We start from the raw sequence: 13,952 nt of genomic DNA on the forward strand, positions 1-13,952 counted from the left end.
CACGTGCGCGTGCTCGTGCTGCGTGCACTGTGTCGGTCAGAGCTGATCTGATCCTTTAAAGGGGAGGAGCAACACCGGGACCGCGCACGGTGGATGCTGTGACGCACACTCCGCTCCTCCGTCCCGGGACCGTCGGTGATCGTCCGTAGGGTCCAGTTCACGGACAGACCGATGATGTGGACCTCTACTGAGGACGAGAAGCTCGGAGTGGGTGAGTCACACTTTACTTTGAAATCAATTAATATAAAAAAACAACTATTAATCAATTACAGATGAGATCAAACAAAGGAAAGTTTACTGATTCATGTTTACACATCCTGAACTTATTATCATCACATACATGTTATTTATGAACCTTTCACAATAAAAGCACGCGCCGTCCTTTCCATTTAAACTCTCACTTTCTCACACTTTTGGTTTCCAACTCGTGGGTCGCAGCTTCAGACAAGGGGGACCCTCGGTGCTTTTATTTTGAAAGATGAAACATGTGCACGTGAGAGTTTTCACTGCCACAAAGATGCATTGATGCAGCTGAAAACTGCTCGTGCTGCATCTTGGTAAGTAGCACCAGGTGCAACTGTACGGTTTACTGTGTGAACGCAGCTTCAGACTACATGTGTTTGTGTTAGCATTGACTCTGTATTAAAAACAGTGTTATAAATGTAATACTAACGTACTACTAATACAAACTGTCCTCCTCATACTAACGTACTACTCATGCTAACGTACTATTCATACTAACGTACTATTCGTGCTAATGTACGACTAATACCAACGTACCACTCATACAAACCGTCCTACTCATACTAACGTACTATTCATGCTAACATACTATTCGTGCTAATGTACTACTCATGCTAACGTACTACTAATACATAGTACTACTCATACAAACCGTCCTACTCATAGTAACGTACTACTCATGCTAACCTATTACTTAACCTAACGTAGTACTCATCCTAATGTACTACTCATCCTAATGTACTACTCATGCTAACGTACTACTCATACAAACCATCCTCCTCATACTAACGTACTATTCGTGCTAACGTATGACTAATACTAACGTACCACTCATACAAACCGTCCTACTCATACTAACGTACTAATCATGCTAATGTACTACTCATGCTAACGTACTACTAATACATAGTACTACTCATACAAACCGTCCTACTCATACTAACGTACTAATCATGCTAATGTACTACTCATGCTAACGTACTACTAATACATAGTACTACTCATACAAACCGTCCTACTCATAGTAACGTACTACTCATGCTAACCTACTACTTAACCTAACGTAGTACTCATCCTAATGTACTACTCATCCTAATGTACTACTCATGCTAACGTACTACTCGTACAAACCGTCCTCCTCATACTAACGTACTATTCGTGCTAATGTACGACTAATACTAACGTACTACTCATACAAACCGTCCTACTCATACTAACGTACTAATCATGCTAATGTACTACTCATGGTAACGAACTACTCATGCTAACGTACTACTCATGCTAACATTAAATTAAAACTTTATTGGTATATGATATTACACATTGTTACACATAAATTTGTCCTCTTCAATTTAACCCATCCCTGGAGAGCAGTTGGCAGCCATTTTGCGGCGCCTGGGGAGCAGCTCAACATCCCACAGTGATGGCCCAGGTGGGGCTTGAACTGATTACAAGGCCAGCATCCTTAACCACTAGGCCACCACTCCCCACACAATGTACTACTCATGCTAACATTCTACCCATGCTACCGTTTTACTCATGCTAACGTACTACTCATGCTAACGTCCTTCTCCTAATCATACTATAGTATATAGTAGACTATACAGTATATACTCATTGAGTTTATAGTGGACAGTATGTTTGTGGGACATTTACAACAGTCTGTGTTATGCTTAGCACTGAGCTAACGATTAGCATTGTCATATCTGGGCATTGGGAGGAGGGTCAGTGAAGTAGGGCTCCATCACACGACTGCGTGTGGTTTCTGACCCACATTCCCTCACTTTGCGCCTTCAGCCGAGCAGAAGAACCACGTGTTTCATCCCATCCTCATCACAGCTCCACTGAGCCGCAACAACAGCTGAGCATCATGGGAGGAGCTTAAACTCAGACCCTTTGTTTCCCCTGTAAATGCCATCAGAGGTTTGCTGAGTCATGGTTTGGAAACCACACAGACACACAACATGACAACAAAAACACACATTGTTTTAATGTTGGTCATGTGACCCTCTGATCACATGTTGGTGGTGATTAGTTTCACCGTCTAAACGTCTGCACTGGTGTTGTGTTCAGACTGGTGTCTATGTTAACTGATGACAAGCTAACACTCACTAGGTCACAAGTTAACATGATTACCAGCTGGTTTAGAACCCCGCTCACACAGTGTTGGCTACAGCTAAGCTAACTAGTCAGTGTGTTGTTGTTGTTGTGTAGTTTTCCATGTTTTTGCTGCTTGGGTCCTTTTTCTTTTTTAAAGAAGCAGGAGGAGGAGGCTGTTGTCATGGCGATAGTGGCACCAGCTACCCCCAAGTGTCTCAGTGTAACCATAGCAACTAAGGAGCTGTGCTCTGGAACACACACACACACACACACACACACACACTTCAAATGAAAAGTGTTCTTCTCTTTGGACATTGTTGGGACTTTATTTTGAAAGGATTAGAGAGCAGAGAGCACACAGTGTCAACAACAACAACAACAACCAGTTCATACAAAGACATAATATAACAGTGAATTTTATACGATTAATGCATTATTATTGATTTGTTTGGACAGAAATGTACTATTGAGATATAAACTTAGACATATTTATGATTTTTGTTGTTGTACTAATTCATCCACTAGAACAATGCTGGAGGATGAGTAGTACTTGTAGTAATAATAGTAATAGTAATGGTAGTAGTATTTATTTATTTTATTTATTCAGTTCAGTAGTAATAGTAATAGTAGTAGTAATGGTAGTAGTAGTAGTAGTAATGGTGGTAGTAGTAGTAGTAATGGTAGTAGTAGTAATGGAATAGTAATAGTAGTAATGGTAGTAATAGTAGTAGTAATGGTAGTAGTGATAGTAATAGTAGTAGCAATAGTAATAGTAGTAGTAATGGTAGTAGTAATAGTAGTAATAGTGATGCTAGTAGTAATAGTAGTAGTAATGCTAGTAGTAATAGTCGTAATAGTCGTAATAGTAATAGTAGTAGTAATAGTAGTAATAGTAATGGTAGTAGTAGTAGTAATGGTAGTAGTAATAGTACTAGTCGTAATAGTAATGGTAGTAGTAATAGTAATAGTAGCAATAGTAATAGTTGTAGTAATGGTAGTAGTAGTAGTAATAGTAGTAGTAATAGCAGTAATAGTAATGGTAGTAGTAATAGTAATAGTAGTAGTAATGGCAGTAGTAATAGTAATAGTCGTAATAGTAATAGTAGTAGTAATGGTAGTAGTAATAGTAGTAATGGTAGTAGTAATAGTAATAGTAGTAATAGTAGTAGTAATGGTAATAGTAATAGTTGTAGTAATGGTAGTAGTAATAGTAATAGTAGTAATAGTAGTAGTAGTAATGGTAGTAGTAGTAATGGAATAGTAATAGTAGTAGTAGTAGTAATGGTAGTAGTAATAGTAATGGTAGTAGTAATGGTAGTAGTAATAGTAATAGTAGTAATAGTAGTAGTAGTAATGGTAGTAGTAGTAATGGAATAGTAATAGTAGTAGTAGTAGTAATGGTAGTAGTAATGGTAGTAGTGATAGTAGCAATAGTAATAGTAGTAGTAATCGTAGTAGTAATAGTAGTAATAGTAATGCTAGTAGTAATAGTAGTAGTAATGCTAGTAGTAATAGTAATAGTCGTAATAGTAATAGTAGTAGTAATGCTAGTAGTAATAGTAATAGTCGTAATAGTAATAGTAGTAGTAATAGTAGTAATAGTAATGCTAGTAGTAATGGTAATAGTAATAGTAGTAGTAATGGTAGTAGTAATAGTAATAGTTGTAGTAATGGTAGTAGTAATTGTAATAGTAGTAGTAATGGTAGTAGTAATTGTAATAGTAGTAGTAATGGTAATAGTAATTGTAATAGTAGTAGTAATGGTAATAGTAATAGTAGTAATAGTAGTAGTAGTAGTAATAGTAGTAATAGTAAAAGTAGTAGTAATAGTAGTAGTGATGGTAGTAGTAATAGTAATTGTAGTAGTAATGGTAGTAGTAATAGTAGTAGTAATAGTAATGGTAGTAGTAATGGTAGTAGTAGTAGTAATGGTAGTAGTAATAGTAGTAGTAATAGTAGTAGTAGTCATAATAGTAGTAATAGTAATAGTATTAATAGTAATGGTAGTAGTAATAGTAGTAATGGTAGTAGTAGTAGAAATAGTAATGGTAGTAATAGTAGTAGTAGTAGTAGTAGTAGTAATAGTAGTAGTAGTAGTAGTAGTAATAGTAGTAGTAGTAGTGATAGTAATTGTAGTAATAGTAATAGTAATTGTAGTAATAGTAATGATAGTAATAGTATTGTAGAAGTAATAGTAATAGTAGTAGAAGTAATACTAGTAATAGTAATAATAATAGTAATAGTAGTAGTAATAGCTCCAGGAGGAGTGTGTTCAAATTTGAGCTGACGATTTTCAAGATTTGGCTATTTATCAAACACTAGTGAGAAGGGATGTAACGATTAATCGTAAGGCAGTTAAAAATCGATTCATAGGTATCACGGTTGATATCGATTTTCTGACAATTGAATCGCAGTACTTTGTTTAACCAGCAGAGGGCGCTATCCGGAAGTGTTGGCGGCGGGCGGAGTCTGCTAATACTTTCTTTCTGGCTGCCTTCTACTCTTAAATATGTTAATAAATGATTCATTACCCCTTTAGCACCGAAAGAATATCTGTAATATTACTTGAATATCTGTAAAAGTCACGTTTTTCTATTAGCTCTGTCTGTTAGCATAGCTTCTCTTCTTCACTGCAAGATATCTGCATGCCAACCGACCACTGTGTTACCAGCGCCCTCTGCTGGTCCAAACAAATATGTGCAATGACGGGTTTTTTTTTTTAAAGTCCAATTGTTAAGGCACAAAATACATTTTCAGTTGCACTTTTAAAAGAAAAAGAACTATTATGCAGTTTTGCATTGTTTATTATAGAACCAGAATTTAAATTAATAGGCTTCATTTTCATTTGTATTATTCTTTTATTTATTTAATTCAAGATTTATTTTTATCGTGAACCCAGTATCGTGAATCGAATCGTATCGGGAGTTGAGTGAATCGTTACATCCCTACTAGTGAGTGTTTGATGAGCTCAGCACTAAATGAACAGCAGCAGTGGTGCTGTTGGATGCTGTTGGATGTCACATCCAACACTGTAGATGCTGCAGGTACAGGTGCACTGTGTGCACATCTCTTAAAGTGATAGTGTATCTTTGTCATTGGGAGCCTTAGTGCTCCGCCCTGTCCCTGAAGCCCCTCCTTCTCTGTATATCCACAGCTTTCTCATTATTAATCTCTGATCAATAAATAAACACATTTATACGTGTGGTAAACAGAGGTGATGATACACACGTATATATTATATATTATTACTGATGGTTTAGACACACTGTGATATCATTAATAATACGCTACACATTAAACATGTAATAATGATTATATCATCATTATATCATCTCACACACACACACACACACACACACACTATTTATAGCTGAGATGTTTTTGTGCCTTTACACGCTCCTCATCATACTCACACATCCTCAGGGTGGGAAACATGTGGAAGAAATATGGAACACATAAAACACACAAAACACACACCAAACAACACAAGAAAGACACAAAATCACCTAAAAAATACATAAAAAACTAAATGTGTGTGTTTTCCCTGCAGCTCAGTGTGTCGACAGGCTCCTATTGAATTCCTTTAATGGTGTGTGTGTGTGTGTGTGTGTGTGTGTGTGTGTGTGTGTGTGTGTGTGTGTGTGTGTGTGTGTGTGTGTGTGTGTGTGTGTGTGTGTGTGTGTGTGTGTGTGTGTGTGTGTGTGCGTGCACATGTACGTTATGATGGGAGTGGGCGGAGCCTGTGAGGTCATCAATAATGAACATTTATTTATATCACACTCACTCCCAGCCTTAATGGCCTGTTTGACCTGATTTTTGTGTGTGTGTGTGTGTGTGTGTGTGTGTGTGTGTGTGTGTGTGTGTGTGTGTGTGTGTGTGTGTGTGTGTACAGATTAGTGATGTCCTCTCTCCTGCTGTGAGCTCTAAAAGCTAAGTTTTATTTTGAAGGATGGAGTCCTAGCAGAGTGTGTGTGTGTGCTTGTGCTTGTGTGTGTATGCAGTAAAATGACGGAGTGAATCCAGCAGTGTTCCAAACCAGCTGGTGATGGTGTTAACTGGTGACTTAGTGTTAGCTGGTTATGCTCAGAGGTCAGTCATCAGTTAACACAGACACCAGTTTGATTTTAACTTCTTGAGTTTTATATCAGTTAAAGGTCCAGTATTCTGCTATTTTAACCATCTTCATTTGTTACAACGACGACAACAACAACGACAACGTATTTAAAGTTCATTTTCCCAAACTCACCTGTTTTCTGGAGTTTTAGCCTCTGAAAAGTCACTTTAATGACGCTTCTAAAAATAGGCTGTTTTTATTTCTTCGTGCATGAGTGGGCGTGTCTATAGTCGCTGTAAAACACATGGATATTTAAGAGGCTATTGTGATTGTGAGTCAGACATACGCTGCTGCACGGTGTTTGTAAACCAGCAGCAGCAGCAAAGACAGTCAGATGTTTCAAACAGTCACTGGAGCTGCTCAATCACTTTCTCTTCCTCCTCATCTCTAACCACAGAACTAGTCCATTCAAGATGATAGTCACTGTTTTGTTTGACCATTGGGTCACAAACTTGTTAGATCATCTCAAAGGAAACACGAGGCAATATAACGGTTACTAAAAATGGAACTGATTGTAACCCCTCCCTGGGTGCTACTCCGTGGCTGTCCACTGCTCCTCAGGGAGGGGTTAAATACAGAGAACACATTTAGTGTATGTAGCTTTACATATATGACAATAAACTATATTATATATTCTATATTACACTTAGCCTTAGTCAATGACCAATACCAATTATTTTTTTCCATCAGCTGATGACCGATACCGACTGCCGATTTTCTTGAGCTGCTCTCTCCATTTATATCATATTAATTACACTAAGATGATGATAAATGGTACAAGTCTCAATTAAAAAAAGGAACATTTATTGAAATGAACAAAGGTGAGGTAGAACGACATCAAGTAAAAAATATTTAACAAATAATAAAAACAGATGATGTAGAACAAGTAAAAAATAAAGTGACATCTCATTAAATATTATAAAAGAACTGTTTGTCTTTGTTCTGAAAATAGCTTTGACAAAAGTTGGTCTGACTGAAGATATATTTTATGAACAGGATTATTGAGTATAAATATGTATAATTATAGTATTAAACACAAAAAAATGAATAACATTTATTCCAAAACAACCCCAGAACATAAATTAACAGAGGAAAATAACGTGATGTCAGATGTGCATTAAGCAACAAACTGTTCTACTTTCTGTTCTAAATTACATCATTATTAAATATTCAAACAAATAGTAAACTGCTTCTCAAAGTTTTAAAAACTTCTTCTGAGCGCAGAGTGAGAAGCAGAGAGAGGGAGAGAAACACACACATACCAAACCTCCAGCCAGCTGCTCGTTAAATACAACCGCGACAAAAACACGAAACCACAGAACAACGTCAGCTGAGTAAAACAGTTAAAAGATGCTTTGAAAGTTTAAAAACTGCTGTTGGGGTTGAAGAGCTTCCTTCACGCTCTGCTAATGGGGGGAGGGGCTTTGCTCTCTGCAGTCTCTGTCTCCAGCAATGCACAGCAGCCTTTGGCAGCTGCTCATTATATAAAGCAGATTAGCAAACGCAGCAGCGCGCATCGGCCAATGCCAATACACGTAAAACATGCAAAAATCGGCCGATGGAATAACAAGTGAGTGAAGAAACAGGACTTTTAAAACATTGTCCCTCTGAATGAGGCTAAAGGAATGAATATCACTGTATCAAAACCATTATAATTTATGATTTAGACATTAAATGTTACTGCTTTGGTTACATTAGGCCTGGGTGATATGGACCAATACTCATCTCTCTATATTTTTCATCAAAATGGCAATAGGTGATATAAACCATTTATTTTTTATCAATAGTTTTACAAGAAAAACAATAATAGGGAGAGGGTGTACTTCTGTCCTGTTTAAGTGCTTAATAATTATTCGGTCTCTGTAACGCTGACATACGGACTAGTAAATGATGTGATTTACCAGAAAAAAAACCTATAGATGTGATGTGTATTTACCATAGACATATGATGCAGACACGGCACTGCGATGGTTAAAATGTGAACTACAGAAGGTTCTACAAACTCATGTATTAATCGTTATCGATCTAATATCATCAGATCGCACACTTATACACACGTAAGTGAGAGAGAGAGAGACACACACACACACACAGGGTGATTAGTGTGTGTTTAAGCTGCTGTAATAGAGCTTTAGCCCAGTGCTCCACTTTCAGAGCCAACCATCTGGTGTGTGTGTGTGTGTGTGTGTGTGTGTGTGTGTGTTACTAGTTTTTTTGTTTTTCTTCCATAGTTTGCACTTCTACGTTGACATAATATGTAACAAACTGATAATATTGAAGCAATGAGTGACAGATGTCAGCAGTGTTTGGAATAACGGCGTTTGTTTTTCAGTAACGAGCTAATCTAACTAATGACTTTTTATGCCGTTACAACACCGTTATCGTTACTGAACGTTAAATGTAAACGTTACATGTATTGATTGAATAAACTATGTTATGAAAACATCCCTGGATTCATAAACAGCTGTAGTGAGGAGGTGGGTTAGAAACAAGGTGAGAGATTATGATTGGCTAAGGTGACGTGCCAGCACACACACACACACACACACACACACTACAGATGTGATGACTCAGCAGAGATGGTGAGCGTGGAACAATCTGATGAAAAGTTGTTATTTTTAAGGTAACGATACAAACACTACTTTATATTAATTATGATCAAAAACAAGAACGTACATGTGAAGTGTTCATTATATCCAGGAGTGAAGACTTTGTCCACATCTGTTGTAAACAACTATAATAAAACACCTCACAACGACACACACATCTAAAAAATATGAATTATTTGACATAAAGCAACTTTTTTTTTTAACAGTAACATAAATAGTTACTTTCCTTGGTAATGAGTTACTTTTATTATTATAGAGTAATTTAGTTACTAACTCAGTTACTTTTTAGAACAAGTAGTGATTAACTATAACTAATGACTTTTTTAAAATAACGTTCCCAACACTGGATGTCAGTCCCAACAAAATCTACATTTTAAGTTTCCTAGATTTTGGGACCAATCTCTATTAAATTAAGGGCCTGATTTGGCCCCCGGGCCATGAGTTTGACACCTGTGTGTTAGAGGAACAATGATGATGATTCTGTAGGTGTTGGTATCAGCTCAGTGGAGGTATGGTGTTGCATTAGTGCCACACTCTTGTTCTCGCTGTGGATGAACTTTTATTGATATTTTTATTGAAGGTTTCAGTATTTCATGTGTCTGATAAAAATCCTCCATAAAACACATAAACATGTTTGTTTATCTAAACAAACGTTTCCTCCTCATCATCCAGGGTTTGTTCTCAGTCTGTGCAGCGACCGCTTCATATTTATTCATAGCAAACATAATTGAATTTCAGCTTCATATTTATAATGAACATCATCATTAGTGGAACGTTGACCATGTTTCATAGAAACTATAGATGTAAATGATTTAGATCAGACACTAGAGCAGAGTGAGGCAACTTTTATCACTGCGGGGCCACAAAAATGTGTGTTTTTGATCAGAGGGTCACATGATCAACATTCATTAGAATAATGAGTGATGTGAGCATTAATACAGGAAAGAACAAAGAGTTTTTAGAGTAGTTTTGTGTGTTTCTTTGTCATTCTGTGTATGTTTGTTGTTGTTTTGCTTGTTATGATTGCATTTTGTGTTTTTCTGTTGTCTTTTAGTGTAATGTTTCATGTTATTCTTGTCTTTTTGTGTACTTTTGTTGGCATTTAATGTAATTTTGTACATTCATTTTGTCATTTTGTTCATTTTGTTGTAGTTTTGTTCATTTTCTGTGTTTTTATCTTGTCTTTTACTGTATTTTCCTGCAAAGTTGTAATTCATTGTATTTTTGCTCTTGTTTTGTGTATTTTTCTGTAATTTTGTACATTTACTTTAGGAGCTGCATAAAATTAAACTAAGGGCCACATGTGGCCCCCGGGCCACCAGTTGCCTATGTCTGCACTAGAGGTTCTATAGAGAGGGACAGCGTCATCACGTTAACGTTAGCGTTAGAATCACCATGCATCTGAGCATTAACAGGAAACTTGTTCTTACTTTGTGTGTTTTCCACTCATTGTTGTGTGTGTGTGTGTGTGTGTGTGTTCTTGTGCTGTGTTAGCGCTGAGCGCTGCCTGAGGCCTCAGTTTAGCATCTATGTTCTAGATCTATGCACATGATACACTTTGATAAAACTATTATAGAGACTGATCATAAATCATAAAGCAAACAAGAGGTTAAACCGTTTCCATGGAAACACACACACACACACACACTTGAAAAATGTGTGTGTTCCTGATGTGCGTCCTTTGTCTGGTGTATACACGGATTATTAAACCATTTCATTTTCATCTAGAAAATCCTCTCACAGCTTAAACACACACACACACACACACTTTAATCTAAATTAATCTCATAACAATATTTGACACAAGAAGCAACATTTTTTCAGTTTAAATGTTGATATTTTCATGCTTTTCTGGATTTTAAGTAAACTTTCTGAATATTTATAATATCTGTAAATATGAAATAAACAGAACAACTGATGAAGATGATGAATTTAGTCTGAAATAGTTTTTCTACATAACAGTTGATAAGTTTGGTCAAACGATGCTATCTGTAGCAGCGCTTCTAGCCCCGCCTAGCCCCGCCCACATCCTCTACCACAGAGTGGTCGACTGTCACTACAAAGGTACTAGCTACTACATGTTAGCATTGATGTGCTAGCTGCTACATGTTAGCATTGAGGTACTAGCTGTTACATGTTAGCATTGAGGTGCTAGCTGCTACATGTTAGCATTGAGGTGTTAGCTGCTACATGTTAGCATTGAGGTGCTAGCTGCTACATGTTAGCATTGAGGTGCTAGCTGCTACATGTTAGCATTGAGATGCTAGCTGCTACATGTTAGCATTGAGATGTTATCCGCTACTTGTTAGCATTGAGGTATTAGCTGCTACATGTTAGCATTGAGGTGCTAGCTGCTACATAATAGCATTGAGGTGCTAGCTGCTACATGTTAGCATTGAGGTGTTAGCTGCTACATGTTAGCATTGAGGTGTTAGCTGCTACATGTTAGCATTGAGGTGCTAGCTGCTACATGTTAGCATTGAGGTGTTAGCTGCTACATGTTAGCATTGAAGTTCTAGCTGTTAAATGTTAGCATTGAAGTTTTAGCTGCTACATGTTAGCATTGGTGCTAACTGCTACATGTTAGTGTTTAGCTGCTAGCTGCTACATAATAGCATTGAGGTGTTAGCCGCTACATAATAGCATTGAGGTGCTAGCTGCTACATGTAAGCATTGAAGTTCTAGCTGTTATATGTTAGCATTGAAGTTATAGCTGCTACATGTTAACATTCAGCTGCTTGCTGCTACATAATAGCATTGAGGTGTGTGTGTGTGTGTGTGTGTGTGTGTGTCAGTGATCTGCAGCTTCAGAGGTTCAGTCGGACACAGTTTGGCGTTGGAGCTCGGAGACATCGTGCACATCCTGGAGAAATGTGAAGGTGAGACACACGGGAGATGATAGAGCTGAGGACAACATACACACACTTTACTCTTTGTCTTTGCGTGTGTGTGTGTGTGTTCAGGCTGGTTCAGAGGATTCTCAGTGAGGAAACCCAAAGTCAAGGTGAGCTCTTTTCTCTTTAAATGTCTGTAACAAACATGAACAGATCTATGTGACGCATGTCTGTGTTTCAGGGAGTGTTTCCGTCCTCCTTCGTCCACTTGAGGAAGGCTGTGGTCACGAACAGAGGGTGAGTCTATTAGCATTAGCATGAGCATCACTTCCTGTTAGGATCAATGCTTTGTCAGTGAGGGTCAAAGGTCACTCTCCTGTTTGTTTCAAACCTTTGGGCTGCAACACACGCCCACTTGTTAGGCGTGCAGGCGTACACACGTGTGTACGTCAGTAAGTGTGTGTGTTGTATTCTGTCTAATCACAGCAATGATCTGACTCAGAGCGTAACACTACAGTCACTACCACTCTATGGACGGGTGTAGTGACACAGACTGTAACCAGACTAAATGGTGGTCTGTTATACACTCACACACACACACACATACATGTACACGTGTACACGCCTGTGTTTACATGTCACGTAGACGGTGCTACATAGTGAAGGTCACCTGATCACTATAGCTTCACTCACTACACACCTGTGTCTACGTGTGACTGATATATTTATGTTTGTTAGATGAACATCCAGGTGTGGTGTAGGTGTGTGTACACTTTAATGTGTATGTACATTATAGTGTCTGTAGATGCAGGGTATGAATTTAGAAGCAATCCACCCCCCATACACAAACACACACACACAAACACACACACGCACGCCTTAATAACTTTCTCACTTGCTACTGACGACCGTCACAGACTGACAGTTGTGTGTGTGTGTCTGTGTGTCCAGGCCTCATGAGTGTGTACTTCCTGTGGAGGATCCCGTGGTGACTGAAGTGACGTTGACACTCCAGGAGTGGTTGTTACTGTGGAAGCAGCTCTACGTGGTAAGAAACACATTAACATTTAGGTTAGGCAAGGCAGGTTTATGTGTATAAAGCATTTCATACAACTCAATGAACAGAAAAAATCTTTTAAAATCAACAAACAAATGACATCATCAACATGACCATAAATCTCTCTCTTGATCATATACAGTAGAGAAAAAAAGTTCCTTTAACTTTGATTTAAAAATGTTCACATGTGATGCTGACTTCAGCTCTGCTGCAGTTTGTTCCACTTCTTTGCAGCATAACAACTAAACACAGCATCACCATGGTTACTGTGAGCTCTGGGCTCCACTATCTGACCTGTGTCCATAGATCTCAGAGACCTGCTGGGTTCATTCACATCCACAAAGCACTGGTTGGGCAAACCACGAACCCTCGAGCACCCGATGAAGGGTATAGAGCTGGTCCAGTGTGCCGCGACCGGGACGAAAACCGCATTGTTCCTCCTGAATCCGAGGTTTGACTATTGGCCGGATCCTCCTCTCCAGCACCCTGGAGTAGACCTTACCAAGGAGGCTGAGGAGTGTGATCCCTCTGTAGTTGGAGCACACACCCCGATCCCCCTTCTTAAAGAGAGGGACCATCACCCCGGTCTGCCAATCCAGAGGCACTGTCCCCAACTGCCACGCGATGTTGCAGAGACGTGTCAACCAAGACAGTCCTACAACATCCAGAGACTTAAGGTACTGAGGACAAATCTCATCCACTCAGTGACTTCAGCCCGGGTGATGTGTGAGTCCGCCTCTGAGTCCCCAGCCTCTGCTTCCTCATTGGAAGACGTAACAGTGGGATTGAGGAGACCCTCGAAGTACTCCTTCCACCGCCCGACAACATCCCCAGTTGAGGTCAGCAGCTCCACCCCTGCACTGTAAACAGTGTTGGTGAAGCACTGCTTTCCCCTTCTGAGGCGCCGGACGATTTGCCAGAATCTCTTCGAGGCCGACCGATAGTCCTCCTCCATGGCTTCTCCGAACTCCTTCCAGACTTTAATTTTTGCCTCT

General features: G+C 38.7%; 1 protein-coding gene across 5 annotated transcripts in view; it reads left to right on the forward strand.

Annotated features, from left to right (window-relative positions):
- The first annotated feature begins 77 nt into the window (after positions 1 to 77).
- LOC114463144 (dedicator of cytokinesis protein 3-like) overlaps positions 78 to 13,952 on the forward strand; it is a 59,972-nt gene continuing 46,097 nt past the window's right edge. For all 5 annotated transcript variants that reach the window (XR_003674069.1, XM_028446433.1, XM_028446437.1 and 2 more), the window contains exons 1-5: positions 78 to 211; positions 11,862 to 11,945; positions 12,030 to 12,070; positions 12,142 to 12,197; positions 12,852 to 12,948. Coding sequence is in view for 4 of the 5 variants with exons in the window: in XM_028446433.1 (XP_028302234.1) it covers positions 172 to 211; positions 11,862 to 11,945; positions 12,030 to 12,070; positions 12,142 to 12,197; positions 12,852 to 12,948 (318 nt within the window). In the remaining variant the exon portion in view is untranslated. The remainder of the gene's footprint in view (positions 212 to 11,861; positions 11,946 to 12,029; positions 12,071 to 12,141; positions 12,198 to 12,851; positions 12,949 to 13,952) is intronic.

Source organism: Gouania willdenowi, chromosome 5 (assembly GCF_900634775.1).
Source record: "Gouania willdenowi chromosome 5, fGouWil2.1, whole genome shotgun sequence".
NCBI lineage: Eukaryota > Metazoa > Chordata > Actinopteri > Blenniiformes > Gobiesocidae > Gouania > Gouania willdenowi.